The following is a 15,072-nucleotide window of genomic DNA, read 5'->3' as shown; positions in this document are numbered from 1 at the left end:
GATTTAATAATCAAAAAGTACATTTTATGCTTGAGTAATTATCATTAACCCCCCCAAAAAAGAATTTATATTATTTTTTTACTGAATTTTTACTGGGCTTCATAAATAAAAAATAATACATATAAACAAAATAAATAAATTGGAAATTTGGCCAAGCAAAGACTCCAATCTGGCCCCACTGGGCAGCTTTTGAAAATGTGAAGGAATAAATTTCGGACTGTTAACTGCATTTTTCTACGTTTTACAGCTGTATTTTCCACAGATAAAGACCTCTCCCATGGCCATTTATGCTTAACCAAACTAATTAGGTAATAGGTAAAAAATTAGAGTGATAAGAGACGTTGCTGTTTTTACTACTACAGAAATGTCTGTTTGTTACAAAGGATGCACAATTTTGCCAAATTTGTACCATTTTCTGCAAAAAGCTTTCTCTTTTATAATATCAGGATAGTCAATAAACTACCAAAACTTTTTTTTCCAGTCATTTTACATTTTATATCTTTATGTCTTACAATTTAAACCCGGAGTCATGCTGATAGATTTTTTTCATTTACCACGACAGCTTTTCTTTATCATGTAGAAAACCTGAGATGTCCTTTTATCTGTCGGTCCGGTCCTAAGACATCTCGAGGATTAAATGTGTAATTAAACTGATTTAAACTGTCAGAAAGGGGAATTTCACTGGTGTGGTCCACTTGTGATCAAATGGGGGTGTATGTGGCTCACGAGGTAAAACATTTGTTCAAAAAAAAGAAGTAAAAAGTGAAGAAAAAACTTTTAAAACAGTGCATTTATTTGGGCTTTTATTTCGGTAGTACGGAGCGGAAGCAGCTAGCTTGTTTTAGGCGGAAGCGCTGAAAGACTCAAACCTGTAGTTTGAGAGAGTTTTTGAAGTGATTGAACAGGTTCGTTCCGGGCGGTTCTGATGTGATCCAGGTCCTTGTGTGAATCTGATACCCTACAGACCACCCAGAGTTCCCCGCGGTGGCCGCTGTCATCGATTAGCCTATTAGCTTCAGCGTGGACTAACTTGTAGGAGTTAGGTAAAGATGTCGGGAGGAGACCCGAGGGCCGTATTGTACTACAACCTGCCCGCCTCCGTTGACTGTGAGTTCTGCCGCATCATGGACGGGCTGTCAAACCAGGACTGGACCCGCTTTGGTGAGTCAGAACCCGAACTTTGACTGAGAGCTAAAGGCCAGCAGCTTGGGGTAGGAGGGACGGTGGAGTCCACCGTTAATTGGGTGTTTCACCAAAATAAACTCTAGCGTGTTTATTCTGTGTAACAACTTTAGCTGCTGCCATGTGAAATCACTACAGAAAATGAGAATTAAACAAGCTGTGAGAGCCTCAGCTGTGATCCATCCTTCTCAGTCTGCCCTCAGGTACAGGGCTTACCTGTCCCAACTATTTCCACAAAGTTGTAAAATATATAATACTATTAATAAAAGATTGCTTTAGCGTGAGCGTCAACTGAGATTAAATCAGGTACAGTTTTCTTCCGATATTAGGTCACATTTTGACTACAGTTAGCCTAAATATAGATAAATTCACCGGTGGCTGTTTTGAGGAAGTCTCTGGTAGACGTTATCTGTAAGTGCACTTTGTTAATATTGAGTAAATACGGAGCACACGAATGTGACAGAAACTGAAATGCCTGTGTGTTCTGACACATAATGAAATGTGATTAGAAACAGTTTGAGGTTTCTCAAAAAATCCAGAAGTTTTCAGTTTTATTGTAAACTCTCTTAACTAAGGTTGTGCGGGTTTTATTTGACTAAAATTTAGGTAGAGCTCTGTTATGTTGGTGTACTATATTGAGCTCAGGTGACTTGAAAATCTTAAGTTTTCTTCGAATGAAATACACTTTTAAAGTTTTACATTGTATAAGCAGCATTTGGTGATGGTGGGGAGGAAGACCTCTGGCAGCTTCTCTTCTACTGAAATAGAAGTTTTACAGAAAAACGACAAAGTAAAATTTAAGCATTAGAGAACATCCACAGCTGTCAAAGTGGAACACTGAAAAGAAATACTAGAGCAGTTAGAGTTGGGAGAAAAGATTATTTAAAAAAGATTTAGATGTAGGGCTCAGAAACTGTATACAGATGATGGAGCCAGGCATTGTGATGTTATTTTGAAGCCTCACCTTTAGTGTTTTGGCCACCTGCACCTTTTCTCTGATATCACCATCAGTTCCAATTTGCATCACCCTCGCAGTCATCAAAGGCAGCTACTTGTGATCCCCGAGACATCGCGCCTTATCCTGGTCAATATAAGCCACAAAGTTTAAAATGGTAAATGGCCTGTATTTGTATAGCGCTTTATTTAGTCCCTAAGGACCCCAAAGTGCTTTACACGTTCAGTCATCCACCCATTCACACACACATTCACACACTGGTGATGGCAGCTACAATTGTAGCCACAGCCACCCTGGGGCGCACTGACAGAGGCGAGGCTGCCGGACACTGGCGCCAACGGGCCCTCTGGCCCTCTGGTGAAGTGTCTTGCCCAAGGACACAACGACCGAGTCCCAGCCGGGGCTCGAACCGGCAACCTTCCGATTACAAGATGAGCTGCCAACTCTTGAGCCACGCTCGCCCCTAAGGAAAATCAGTTTTTGATACTTGTTTTTTTGTTTTAACCGTGAAGGTTGGCTTGTTGTAGCTGTCAAAAAAGAGAGACAAAGTACCACTAATGTGGGCTGTTCTAGCTCATATTTTTTGCTGTTGCTGGTAATTTCATTTTTGCCCTGCTGTGGAGACGGCAGAACAAGCACTTCTTTGAAATGAAATGAAACCAGTTGTTAGAACAATAAATTGCCATCGCCCGTGCTTTTCCTGTTTGCTCCTTTGGTCTATGTTGGGTTTTTTGCACTTCCTCCTTGTGGTAAACTCTGGTCATTTTTTTTTTTTTTCTCGAACTGAAAAGCATCGGGCCCAGTTGTTGTGTATCCCACCCACATCAGGTGATGGAGTTGTGGTTTGTGGCGGACAGCACATGCGTTGATTATGTCCTTGAAATCTTTCAGACGAACTCTAATGCAACACTGCAGATGAAGCACGAGTCACAAGTGTTAACCAACAGATAAAGATGTTAAAAAAAAAAAAAAGGTGGCAAATGTTGCACGCTGAGTAAGACAAATAAGATCACATGCCTCAACATACAGTATGTGAGGTTCCATAAGTATTTGGAGTAACTTTTTTTTTCTGTATTTTTGTGTTCTCGCCTCTGTACACTACCACGGTGAAATTTTAAAACAATCATCAAGATGTGATTCTGGTGCAGACTTTCAGCTTTAATTCGAGCGCTTTTAAAAAAGAACTGCGCTAGCTTTCTAGGAGTTACTGCCATTTTTACCCCTCGGCCGTAAAAGGCGGACGATCTGATATCCTCGTGTTGGTGTTGTTCCCTCGTCATGTTGTTCCAGGTTCAACATTGCAAGTGACCAATCACCTTCTCCTGACGTCATCCGCGACCTCAAAAAACAAACGCCTTGAAAAAATCTACTTCACTTGCGAGAAGAGAAACCGCCTCTGTAAGGACAATATGTGTAATGTTTACCGTTTATTAAAGAAAAGTATCCTGAAATTCAAAGAATTCAAGTTCCTGGATCGGCAGACAGAAGCAGTTTCTCTTCTCTCAAGTGAAGTAGATTTTTTTTTTAAGGCGGTATTTTTCAAAGGCACAAAAGGGAGACGTCACAACAATGTGATTGGTCACTTGCAATGTTGAACCTGGAACATTTATTATGATGATCTGGGAACAACACCGACACGAGGATATCAGATCATCCGTAAAAGGCTGATGGGAATTGTCATTGCCCCGACCAGGCGGGTGGCGTGGACACCCAAGTTTATGATAACGTTAACTTGAGAACAAGGCAATGTAGGGTTTTCTAATTGATACCATAAGTCCATCTACTAAAAATCTTAGACGAGCTTGAATCTCAGTGACCTCAAGGTCAAGGCCAGAGGTCAAGTTTTCTTTAATCATTGCATTCAGAAGATTTTCAGAAGGAAGTCATCTAGGATTTTCAAATTGATACCATAGGTGCACGCTAGTGATTCCTGAATGTCTCTACTTTGCGAAGAACCAAAACAAATCTTCTTTTTCCTCACTTCTTCTGGAACGCCCTAATTTCCAAGTTCCGACATCTGGATTCAGAGGTATCTGGAATGCAGCATCATGCACGGTTTTAGAGGCTCAAAAGTGATTGGACAATTAACTTGGAGGCCATGTCTTGGCTAAGGGAGGCTCGTTCCTTTGTTATTTCATGACAAACTAAGACGATAAGAGATCTGGAGTTGATTCAGAGCGTTGAAATTTGCATTAGCTCTCAAAAAGAGGCACAAAGAGGTTAATGAGGGAAGCATTATTAGGCTGACAAACACAAATAAAGCTGTTAGAGAGACAGCAATCGGCATAACAGAATGGATGCACTGGCAACACCAGAAGGCCTGAAAGATCACAGAGGACAGCTAAAGTGTCACAAAATTATCTCTGAACCAAGAAAATCACAGAGTTATCTCCTTGGTTCAGAAGATCTTCACAGCATCTTACAGAGTCAGAAACATCCTGTGTTAGGTCGATGTATCATTGTCAAAGTCTACAGTAAAGGGATGCCTTTCTTGTACAAACCACTGGTTACACTGGCCAGATCTGACATTCCATGAAAACATCTGTTAAACATGTTATGGTACGGTTGTGTATGGCTACCAGTGAAGCCGGGTCACTAGTTTTTAGCAGAATGATGAACTGTGACGTGTACGAGGAAATTCTCTGTTCGGATTCAACCAAATGCTGTTTAAACTTTAGGTTTTAATATTTCACATGTTCTGTTTGTGCTGTTTTTATATTATTGTATTTTATATCTGTGATTGTTTATAGCGAGCTAGTTTTTGTCCTCTGAAGTCTGAGTGTCTGTAAAATCAGTTTACTTCATATTTCTGCAGTTTTTGATTGTACTGTTTCTGTCTCACAGCCTCGGGGATACTGATGGATCAGAACGACGTGCGATTGGCTGAGAGGCAGGAAAGGCGGACCCACTGGGTGATGGTCAAATGCTCGAACAGGAACATTCAAGTCGGAGAGCTGATCGACCTGCTGGAGGATCTGCAGCTGTTACGCCCCCGTGATGTCATCTTGAACTGTGAGTTTACCTCCAAACACTCATGACCTTTGACCCCGAGGGATAGTATATTAATGTTAATGCCATTGGTGCACAAACTGGCTGCAGTTCAGCTGCGGTGCTTGTGAGATGGCCCTCAATGAATAGGAGTCAATAAAGAATTATTTACACCTGCATCTAGAAAAAAAAGACCATATATTAAAAATTCTTAAATATATTTGTTCCCAAGTGTCTTTTAAAAAGGAAAATAAGGTTTTAAAATGTGTTGGATTTCACAGATATATGCTGTAGGTGTTTACAGCTGATCACAATCAACATATGGTGCTTTGTTTCGTAAATGTTTTTTTTAAGTTGTTGGGTTTGCTCAGAGTTGTTGTCCTTTAGTTATCACTTCATCTTGAATATGCTGCCTGTTAGGGCTGCTCGATATAACGATATATGTCGGATGACGATATAAAAACGTCTTTACGCTATCGTTTGTTTTCATGTTTCTGCAAGACTATGCAAAGATGAGAATAAACTTGCCTCTTATCTTTGTGTAGTCATACCACATTAGATATTAATCTTGGACAAACAGTGCTAAACAAAGCAGCATTCGCACAATAAAACCAGCACCAAAAATTAATCAATCAATTATGAGTCTGATGAACAACTGTTTCCTCATTTCGACATGAGAAACTGTTTCTCTTTGTTTCCTTTGCCTTTCATGGAAGTTTTTATCAGTTTCTCAATCTTAGACTCTGAATTTGCTGTAAGAGAGCCAAAACCAGGCTGTCATCTCATATCTAATCAAACTTTCAAGTACTGAATTATAAAAAATACCCATAACCACAGAGCTCACTTCAAACAGCCTGAGTCTACAAACACAGTGGAGTCTTTGAGCTAATTTTTCACATTTAAAAATCAACGTATTCTTCACATTAAAGAATTTGTCCATATAGATACTCAAGTACTTATATGTGCTCTATTGTACAGACATCAATTGACACTGGGTCGTGTGCACATATACCCTTTTTTTTTTTTTTTCCAGTTTTATCACTATTCAAAATGAGATGGTCACGGTTACATCACACTTTGAAATCACTGATAGCCCTGTGGGATAAAGACGGGCAGTCACCTGCATGTAGGATATAATATAATAATAATAACGGAGTTATCAAATTCTTTGATGAGAATTTGATAACCCCATAATTAGTCCAGTTACCTCAACAGCCAGTAGTATACAAGGTGAAAAGGAGAGGGGAACTCACGGAGATTGAATTGTTTAACTTGTTGTGACCGGCTTGACAAAAGGGATAAAAACCAATTTATAATTAAGGCATTTCTAAACTTAAGAGTTTTTGGAGCTGCGGGTGTGGACGAACAGTCAAATGCAGAACTAGAATCAGCAGATGGAATCTGATCATAAGCTTTTGAATCTTCTGAATGCTTGCTTATTAAAAGAGTGACACTTAGCACAGCATCCTCAGTGCTGTACCCCTCCCTGTACGCATATTGGTTTGATCATATTCTCCTAAAACACTTCATCACTATACGTTAGTGCAACGTGCCTGAAGTCCACGTTTTCAGTAGAACCTTTTGTATAGGACTGACTTTTTCTCATTCTGTCTCTCTGTCTGCAGGGGTGAGAAGTCTGGACCTTTACTCCTATGTTCCTGCTCCTGCTCCTGCTCGTCATCATCCTTCTTCATCTCCTTTTTCTGACTCTCAGTTTGTCCCCCCTCCCAAAAAGCCTTGGGCCACGCCTATGCAGGACACCTGTAGACTGGGCTCAGGTAACACAGCATAAACAGACATTTACGTATGTCCAGTCGGCTTGTTCTGTGACGCTGATGGTGTCACTACTTTATTCTGTAAATAAAGGAATAGGAGGTCCATTACCCAGACCTGCATCGCCCCCCCCGGGGCTGCGCTCTGAAGTGCAACAACGTCACCAGGTCTCTCTCTCACACGCGCACATACTTGCACACACATTACACAAGGTTTGTTCAACAATCAATACAAATACATCACTACAACAAAGCACGATGATGGTGGTGATGTCATCCCCCAGCCCCAGGTGATGGTGGCGGTGAGCAGCAGCATCGCAGTGATGCGCTTGTCATATGAAGAGGTGTATGCTGGGACAAATGGGTTCTCCCCCTGCCTGCAGATAGGGGAGGGGGGGTTTGGAGTCGTGTACAGAGCGACTCTGAAGGACATGAAGTGCGCCGTCAAGAAATTCAAAGAGGTCAGCCAATCACAATGCAGTTCAGTCTTGAGGAGTTTTCAGACAGCGAGCGGTTTTCAGGCAGCAACAGGACTGGTACAGAAAAACTCTGCTTACAGTTTACGCTGCAGTTCGAGTAAATGTATTCACGATCCCAACCGTCTGGTTATTTCTGCGCTCGAGCTAGAAAGTTAAAACTGTCGGGCACCAAAGAAATAAAAGGAAATGAGATGAAATACAAAAAAGTCAGAAATGGTGTTGCACACTTTTATTTTGAGGAAAGGGCCCTTTAAGTCTTTATGTAACCAGAGGAGTCGCCACCTGCAGGCCATGAACAATGAAGTTTAAGCAACACAAAAGTTGGAAAAAGATCAAAAAGGCTGTGCAGGCTTTTGTTTTGGCTTGTCACAGCTACAGACCCTATAAAAGATGAATGCAGCCTCCAGGCTATTTGCCATTGGTTAGTAAAGTCCCCATGACGACACCTCTAGCTAATCGTTTTAATGAGTGAGTAGTTGTTAGCCAATTAGAGTATTTTTTTTTATTCTTTATTTTACAAAATGATATTCATGTTTTATTCAGTCTGACCTGGAACTAGTGACTGAGTCAAAAATGTTAAGACGAAAGGTCACAGAGCAGAAGAGTCGCCCCCTGCTGGCTGTTAGAAGGCCGGTTTAGGTAACTTCTACATCAACGTCTCCACACAAAATATGAGCTTCAATTTTAGCTTCTGGGTCTAAAAAGTGAAGCCATCGTAGAGGTCCTAAAGTGAGTCTGTGGGAAGACGGCGCTCTGTCAGGACCATAGTCGACACTTTACTGCTGATGTTATCATCTCAGCTTCTCGTTTCAGTCACACTTAATGAAAAATTCAGTTCATTTTGTAAATTTGGGTCATTCTAAGTGTGAGAGAGGATTTTCCAGGAAATGCTCATTGCTCATCAACATGTGTGTGACGGTGAGTGTGCACATCCTGTATCAAAACACCAACATGGTGTCAGCAAAATGGCTCATCTCGAGGGTTCAACGGACTTCACAATCCAATGGGTGCTGTCATGGTAGCTGCCAACATCTTTAACGTACAGTCTATGGTTTTGTCACAGACAGATTTTTAAAAACAACTGTCATTTTCGAGGTTTTTGCCGCCATGGAAACGGAGACAAAATTAGTCTGAAAGAGTCTTTTGGCTCTTTTTAGAAAAGTTAAAAGAAAAACATCGACTGATAATTAGAGAGGGGTCGACCGCTCGCTGTCTGAAAAAGCCTTCTCATTGGTCCATTTTACTGCCAGGAAGTAGATTGTGATTGGTCAGAATTGCTGCTGTTGTTGACAGGACGGGCTGCTGGACTGGGCTCTGCTGAAGAAGAGCTTCCAGACTGAAGTGGAGCAACTGTCAAGGTGGGTGAAGTTCCTCAGTGAGATACAGCAGATTTCATCTGTTCTGATTAAAGTCACATGGTTGTTATTGTGTGTGTGTGTGTGTGTGTGTGTGTGTGTCCTCCTCAGATTCAGACATCGCAACATTGTGGATCTTTTAGGGTTCAGTGACGGAGGAGGGTCATTGTGTCTGATTTACAGCTACATGGAAAACAGATCTCTGGAGGACCAGCTGCACAACGTAACACATACACAGATGCACACGGCTCAGATAACTCCAGGGTTTTCCCAGGACTCGGGTGCTGTCTGGGTGTCATAGGTGGTCATTGCTGGGTCTTTTCAGGGTTGGCTTTTGCCATTATCCTTGCAATATTACTGAAAGAAAGCTGGCAACACTGAAACCTGATACACCCAGTGTATCGGCCTTCATCTGTTGCTCCAAGTAGATGTGAATAAAAGATTGTGATATACAAATAAATAAGATCCACTGATGGGAAGTGATTATAAATATGAAAGGCTTGTTAAATAATGATGGTGGCTCTTATTAATCACCTTTACCTCTTCATGTGCATTCTCCATGATGCTCTGTAAGAACACTCAGTCCTGCACCCGAGTTTCAGTGCTTGGGGAAAACCCTGCACACTACATAATTTACAAATGTTTATTTGTTTCGGAGGGGTGTTTATTTCCATGGGTGTGTTTATTTCCGTGTGTGTGTTTCAGGAGTGTGCGGTGCTCTCGTGGCCTCAGAGAGTCAGTGTTGTTAAGGACGCATCAGAAGCTCTGCAGTTTCTCCACTGCCCCCCTGAAGGCGAAAAGCTGCTGATCCACGGAGACGTGAAAAGGTGATCTTCACCCTGGAGCTCTTCAGTGTATTTATGAATCCATGTGTTAAATGGATCAAAGTGAACAGCTGTATTACAGTCTTTTATTTGACATGAGTCACTGAAAAGTGCAGAAAGCAGAAGCTATACTGGATTATTTCCAGCAGGAAGAGAGAAATGACTGGAAATGATGAGTAACTAATCTGAAAGTGAGAAATATTATTTCTGCTTATAGGTCATAAATTCCCTTATCAGATTCCAGCCTTGATGATGAATTTATTTTTATTTATGTTATTGAATTGGAAGATGCGCTAATACCTATATAGCACTTTTCTCATTGAGCAGTCGAAGCACTTTTTACTACGAGCTACATTCTTGCTCGTTCATACACATTCATAAAGTGCTGTATTCTACGCCTTTAAACAATAAAAATCACAAGGGATGGGACTGCAACATATGCACTGCAGGACCAGGGATTGAACCACCGTGTGCGACCCGCTCTGTGTGCTGAGACCGAGAATGCTCCATTTGTTTTCAATTTTTTTTTCATGATTATCCTCTTTTGTATGACCAACGCAGGAACAGTATGAAAGATGAGCTTTTTGTAGTCCAGGAGGCTGCAATGTCACCACAGCAGACCAACATTCACCCTGTAGTCTGTTCTCTTCTAACTTCTCACATTTTTCCTCTAGTCAAGGAAAAGTGATCAGGAAAATAAATATTTATGGTGTACTTTGTCATTCAGCCAAACACAACAAAGAGAGGAAGAAGCCCCTCTTCTTCCTCTTCTGCTATCTGGAGGTCTCCATCATTTTTGTTTTCCTCTGAATTGTGTGTAAAACACGTCAGCGTAGGCAGACCGTCAGGTAAAGTTTCAGTTGAAATTCATGCCTTCATTTCACAGTTCATACAAAGGTCACAGGAAAAAAACATCAAGATGAAGTTTCCGTTGAAGAAGTAATGAAATGATTTGCATGAAGTGTATTTACCGCCACATTTACTCATTTATCACAGTTGATGTGGTCCACCTGGTTATAAGGCTGAGTGAAGTCAAAAAGTCATCTATGATGTGTTTGTTTTGTTTTCTAAAAGTCTGTTAGTGCGAGTATTTGCACTGTGGCGACGCACTGGCAAAAACACAGCCTCTGCTTTCACCTGGTGTGTTAACCTGAACTCTTTTTCTTTATGTTCCTCTGTTTCTCTCCAGCTCCAACATTTTGTTGGACAGTCACATGACGGCGAAGCTTTCAGACTTCGGTCTGGCTCGGTTTGTACCCACCGGCACCTCGGCAGCTAGCACGACATCCGTGGGTAAAACGACAACAGTGAGAGGAACGCTGGCTTATCTGCCGGAGGAATACGTGAGAGGCGGAGAGCTGGGACCCAAACTGGACGTTTACAGCTTCGGAGTGGTGAGATGTCGCAGGGCCTCAGTGCAGTATGGGAGGACTCTGTGTATTCATATATTCCTAATTATAAAAATATTTCTGCTTTTCCAATAACGTTTTGTAGTTTGGTACAGAAACAGGCCCATTTCTATTATGAGAACAGTGGAAAATTGTGTGAAACATGTATGTTTTTAATATTATAGGACTTGATTTTTAATGCAGTTAATTCCTAATCACTATGATGTGATGTTTCGATGTGGACCATGGCTAACCGTTGAGGAGTAGCAAGATTTACAGCTGCAGGCCTCAATTTTGATTGTTCCTCTAGAAAATATTTTAAACACCACAAAAGATGTAAACAAGAAGTTGTAGATTTTGAAACCAAAACACGGAAGTAAAAAAAAAAAAAAAAAAGTACCTGGAAACAGAAAGACTTCAAGTATGACGGCGTTATCGTTTGATCTGTAATACTAGTATACTGTAAAGCATAATTTGCACCCTAAGCTTCAAGCTTTTCCATAAATATGTTTGAAAAGCATAATTACATACACTAAAACATCAGCCATTAAACCATAAAAAATATCATAAACATAATAATTTGTAGGTGGTTTTGTTTATAAAATAAGTTACAACCATCTATTAGTTAGAGAAACATCTTCGTTAGTTGTAGGTAAGTTATAGAGTTGGCAACAGGAAATATCCTGTTTTAGGAACTGATGTGAAACTGAACATTTTTATTCTGAGACCAGAAAACAGAAGAGAAACACAGCAAGTGTCTGAAAATGGTGCATGTGTGTGTGTCCACACATCCGTGTGTGTGTTTCAGGTGCTGCTCGAGGTGCTGACTGGACGTCGAGCTCTGGAGAAAGATGGGATGGGTCGAGACAGATACCTGGTAATAGCACACACCTGCTCGCACAGTTGATTTGCATATTGGGTTGTTTTGAATCTGAACAGCACGGTGGCGCGGTGGTGAGCACTGTTGCCGCACAGCAAGAAGGTCCTGAGTTCAATTCCACCATCAGGCCGGGGTCTTTCTGTGTGGAGTTTGCATGTTCTCCCCGTGTTTGCGTGGGTTCCCTCCGGGTACTCCGGCTTCCTCCCACCGTCCAAAGACATGCAGCTTGTGGGGATAGGTTAATTGGATAATCCAAATTGCCACTAGGTGTGAATGTGAGTGTGAATGGTTGTCTGTCCCTGTGTGTAGGCCCTGCGACAGACTGGCGACCTGTCCAGGGTGTACCCCGCCTCTCGCCCTATGACAGCTGGGATAGGCTCCAGCGACCCTGAAAAAGGATAAGCGAATGGATGGATGGATGAATCTGAAGCTTTGGAAAATGGCAGAATCCTTCCAAACCCGGCTGGTGTGTTTCCTTGCCGGTAACCTGGTCTGTTTGAGTCGGGCTTACCCTGGTTTTGATTCTGGTTTGCAGAAGGACCTGGTGGAGGACATCAAGGAAGGTCCAGGTGGCTCAACTGAAGCAGTTTGGAGGAAGCATCTTGACAAACGGCTGATTTCAGGTCAGTGTTTGAGCTAAGACCACAGTCCCTGTCCTTGTTGTGCCTGCTCCATGTCCTTCCTGTTACCTGTTGTGTTCACTTTCGTTGCAGGGGGTACTGCTGAGCTTACTGGTAGCCTGCAACTGGTGGATCTGGCCTGCAGGTGTCTGGCAAAACTCAGGAGGAAGAGACCGGTAATGAAAGATGTAAGAGCCAGCCACACTCACTTGGTTTCCTCTTAAACAGTTTCGTTAATCTGGACTTTGTCAGATGTAGTTTCAGTCTCTCCAGACCTCCTCAGATGTAGTTTCAGTGGTTGCAGACTTCTTCAGATGCATATCCTGTCAGTTCAGACTGGTTGTGGTGCAATTTAATTTAATCTGGACTTCTGTGACTGCTGCTTAGAGCACTCTGGAGTTCCTCAGGGCTCCTGTTTGGATCCTCCTGTTTTTCACCTCAGTGTGTTGTTTTGTTTTTTCATAGGTGTGTGCATCTCTTGAGGACGTATATAAAATGGTGAGGGAGCCTCCCTACCAGTCCTTCCCCAGACCTCCCCGCTCTCTGGACTCTAATATACAACAGCTTTCCAAAGAGCTGAGTAAACTGGGACCACTGGAGGATACCTACCAAGTGTCACAGTCAACCAAATTTTCTTCCTCTCCCTCTTTGTTCACCCTCGCCACTCCTGACCCACTTCACTCATCATCATCTCTTCCCCCGTCATCCATTTTCCCTCCTGTGTCTTCCTGTTCATTCGCTGGTCCATGTGAAACCGACGAGAGTCGAGGTTTCTCCCAGTACGACCTTCGCTCTCAGCTGAGATCAAACGGGACCAGCTGCAGGTCTTTATCTCCTTCCACCAAAGCCCAGTATCGCAGTCCAGCTAGGCTCACAGAGGTTGAGTGCAACCAGCCTTCGGTGCCCACTGAGGACCAGTACAATTTCCCTCCCCAGCCCAATAGCACCAGTTTGAGTATAGCACCCGGAGCACTGAGAGGGGCCCCAGCAGGACCAGAGACTAGAGGGCAAACCACGGCAGAGGCCACTGCAAGGCTCTACGGCTTCTCTCCTGCAGGGTCCCTGAAGTCAACATCTCCAGAGCCTTCAAGTATGTGAGCAACTCATTAAAGGACCACACCTTAGTTTCTTCAGACATTATTGAACACCTGTCCTAAACTTTTCTGAAACTGAAACTAGATCCATTTCCTGTTTGTTCAGTTCAGATAAATTCCAGCAAACAGCGACTCCTGGAGAAGAAAACTCAGTACGAGGAAGGAAGGATTCGTACTCCTGAGCTGCTGTCGTCTGAAAACATCTGTATGTAAACCACACTCAGGAGTTTTTATGATACCTGTTGGTTTTGTTTGTTTTTGGTTCACTCATTGTGTTTCTCCTGTGTCTGATCAGATGAAGAGAAGAGTTCTGGGGACATCAGAGGACCAGAGGAGAGCGATGAGCTGGATTATCTTCCCACTAAACACAAGTGACTGCGGTTATCTATTATGGACACAAAGTAGAGGACCAAAGATGGACAGTTTCTGGAGTGCAGCTGTGGATTTCATCATCACTAATGTTACAGAAAAAACTGCTGGATGGTGGAGCTGCTGGTGTGTCACATTTCAGACTGCTGGTGAATCTGGGTTTCATAGATTTCTCCAGCTGTGCATTTACCAAAAAACATCACTGGGTTCAAACCAAGTGATGCTCATGTCAGCGTAACGCAACATTCCTGTTATTTTCATCTAACTGAAATTATTTATTCATTAGTCTGTAATAATTTTAAAATTCACATGGAAATATTTTAATATTTGTAATTGTGTCATAAAATTCTGAAAACAGAGTACATGCTATATGCTTTGAATGCCGCAGAGTTTGAGACGATGTTTTATGTTATTGAGCGCCAACAAAAACCTGCATCGGATTGATGGCTGTTGTTGTTCAAGGAGCAAGACAAAGGTAACATCAGAACGTAGCCACTGCGATCTCACAAGTTCTGCATTTTGAAGCTGTAATCTTATTATCGGCGGAGCCAGAAGATGTCATATGTGGACAGGAGGGTGAAATGTTATCAGGTACTGCTAGCTGGCTTTGATGGCAAACTGCATCTATACACTGTACAGGTGGAATACTGAGACAATGCTACCTGTGAAATACAATATTAAATTTTCAGTCACCAAAACTGAAGCACGGAGAAAATATAATCGGATGACAACATTTTTGATTTGGAGCAGCCTCTAAACATGTTTATGTCTTCTATTTCTTGTAAAATTGGGCATTTTAACATTGGACCTTTTTTTACTAACTTCAAAAACTGGCTTAAATTTGATTTCTCAGTGTTCCTTTTTTCTGTCTTCATTCATCAGTTGCTTGTAGCAGATGTGCCCTTAGCCTGATCCTGGAGGGGCCTAACTGAGTTCTTCTTCCCCACTATTACTTAGCCTTGCTCGCAGGGGATTATCTGATTGTTGGGGTTCTTGCCCTAACATTTATCTTACAGTATAAAACTCACTGAAGCAACTATATAACACTGAAGATAATTATTGTTAATTAACTGGTTTTACTAGTTATTCACTTGAGACAGTTTATAAAAATAGTTTGGCTGATTTAATTAATTTAATTAAATAAACAAGTTTTTAAAACCCAGTTG

At 41.9% G+C, this 15,072-nt stretch overlaps 1 protein-coding gene across 2 annotated transcripts; it reads left to right on the top strand.

Annotated features, from left to right (window-relative positions):
• The first annotated feature begins 821 nt into the window (after positions 1-821).
• Positions 822-15,064, top strand: irak1 (interleukin-1 receptor-associated kinase 1). 2 transcript variants are annotated; one of them, XM_040022636.1, is made up of 15 exons: positions 822-1,161; positions 4,982-5,149; positions 6,751-6,902; positions 6,988-7,065; positions 7,182-7,358; positions 8,670-8,734; positions 8,843-8,954; positions 9,437-9,558; positions 10,745-10,949; positions 11,752-11,820; positions 12,359-12,446; positions 12,537-12,631; positions 12,909-13,533; positions 13,644-13,742; positions 13,833-15,064. In XM_040022636.1, the coding sequence occupies exons 1-15, from the start codon at positions 1,050-1,052 to the stop codon at positions 13,910-13,912; spliced, it is 2,247 nt and encodes a 748-aa protein (XP_039878570.1). In that variant the 5' UTR covers positions 822-1,049; the 3' UTR covers positions 13,913-15,064. The 2 variants fall into 2 exon arrangements, with proteins under 2 accessions (XP_039878570.1, XP_039878571.1); XM_040022637.1 differs by having other exon boundaries at positions 6,751-6,903; positions 6,992-7,065.
• The last annotated feature ends 8 nt before the right edge of the window (positions 15,065-15,072 follow it).

The sequence above is a fragment of the Simochromis diagramma genome, unplaced genomic scaffold (genome assembly GCF_900408965.1).
Source record: "Simochromis diagramma unplaced genomic scaffold, fSimDia1.1 OVJJ01000308.1, whole genome shotgun sequence".
Classification (NCBI taxonomy): domain Eukaryota; kingdom Metazoa; phylum Chordata; class Actinopteri; order Cichliformes; family Cichlidae; genus Simochromis; species Simochromis diagramma.
Note: the sequence above shows the minus strand (reverse complement) of the source record. Positions and strands in the feature narration are given on the sequence as shown.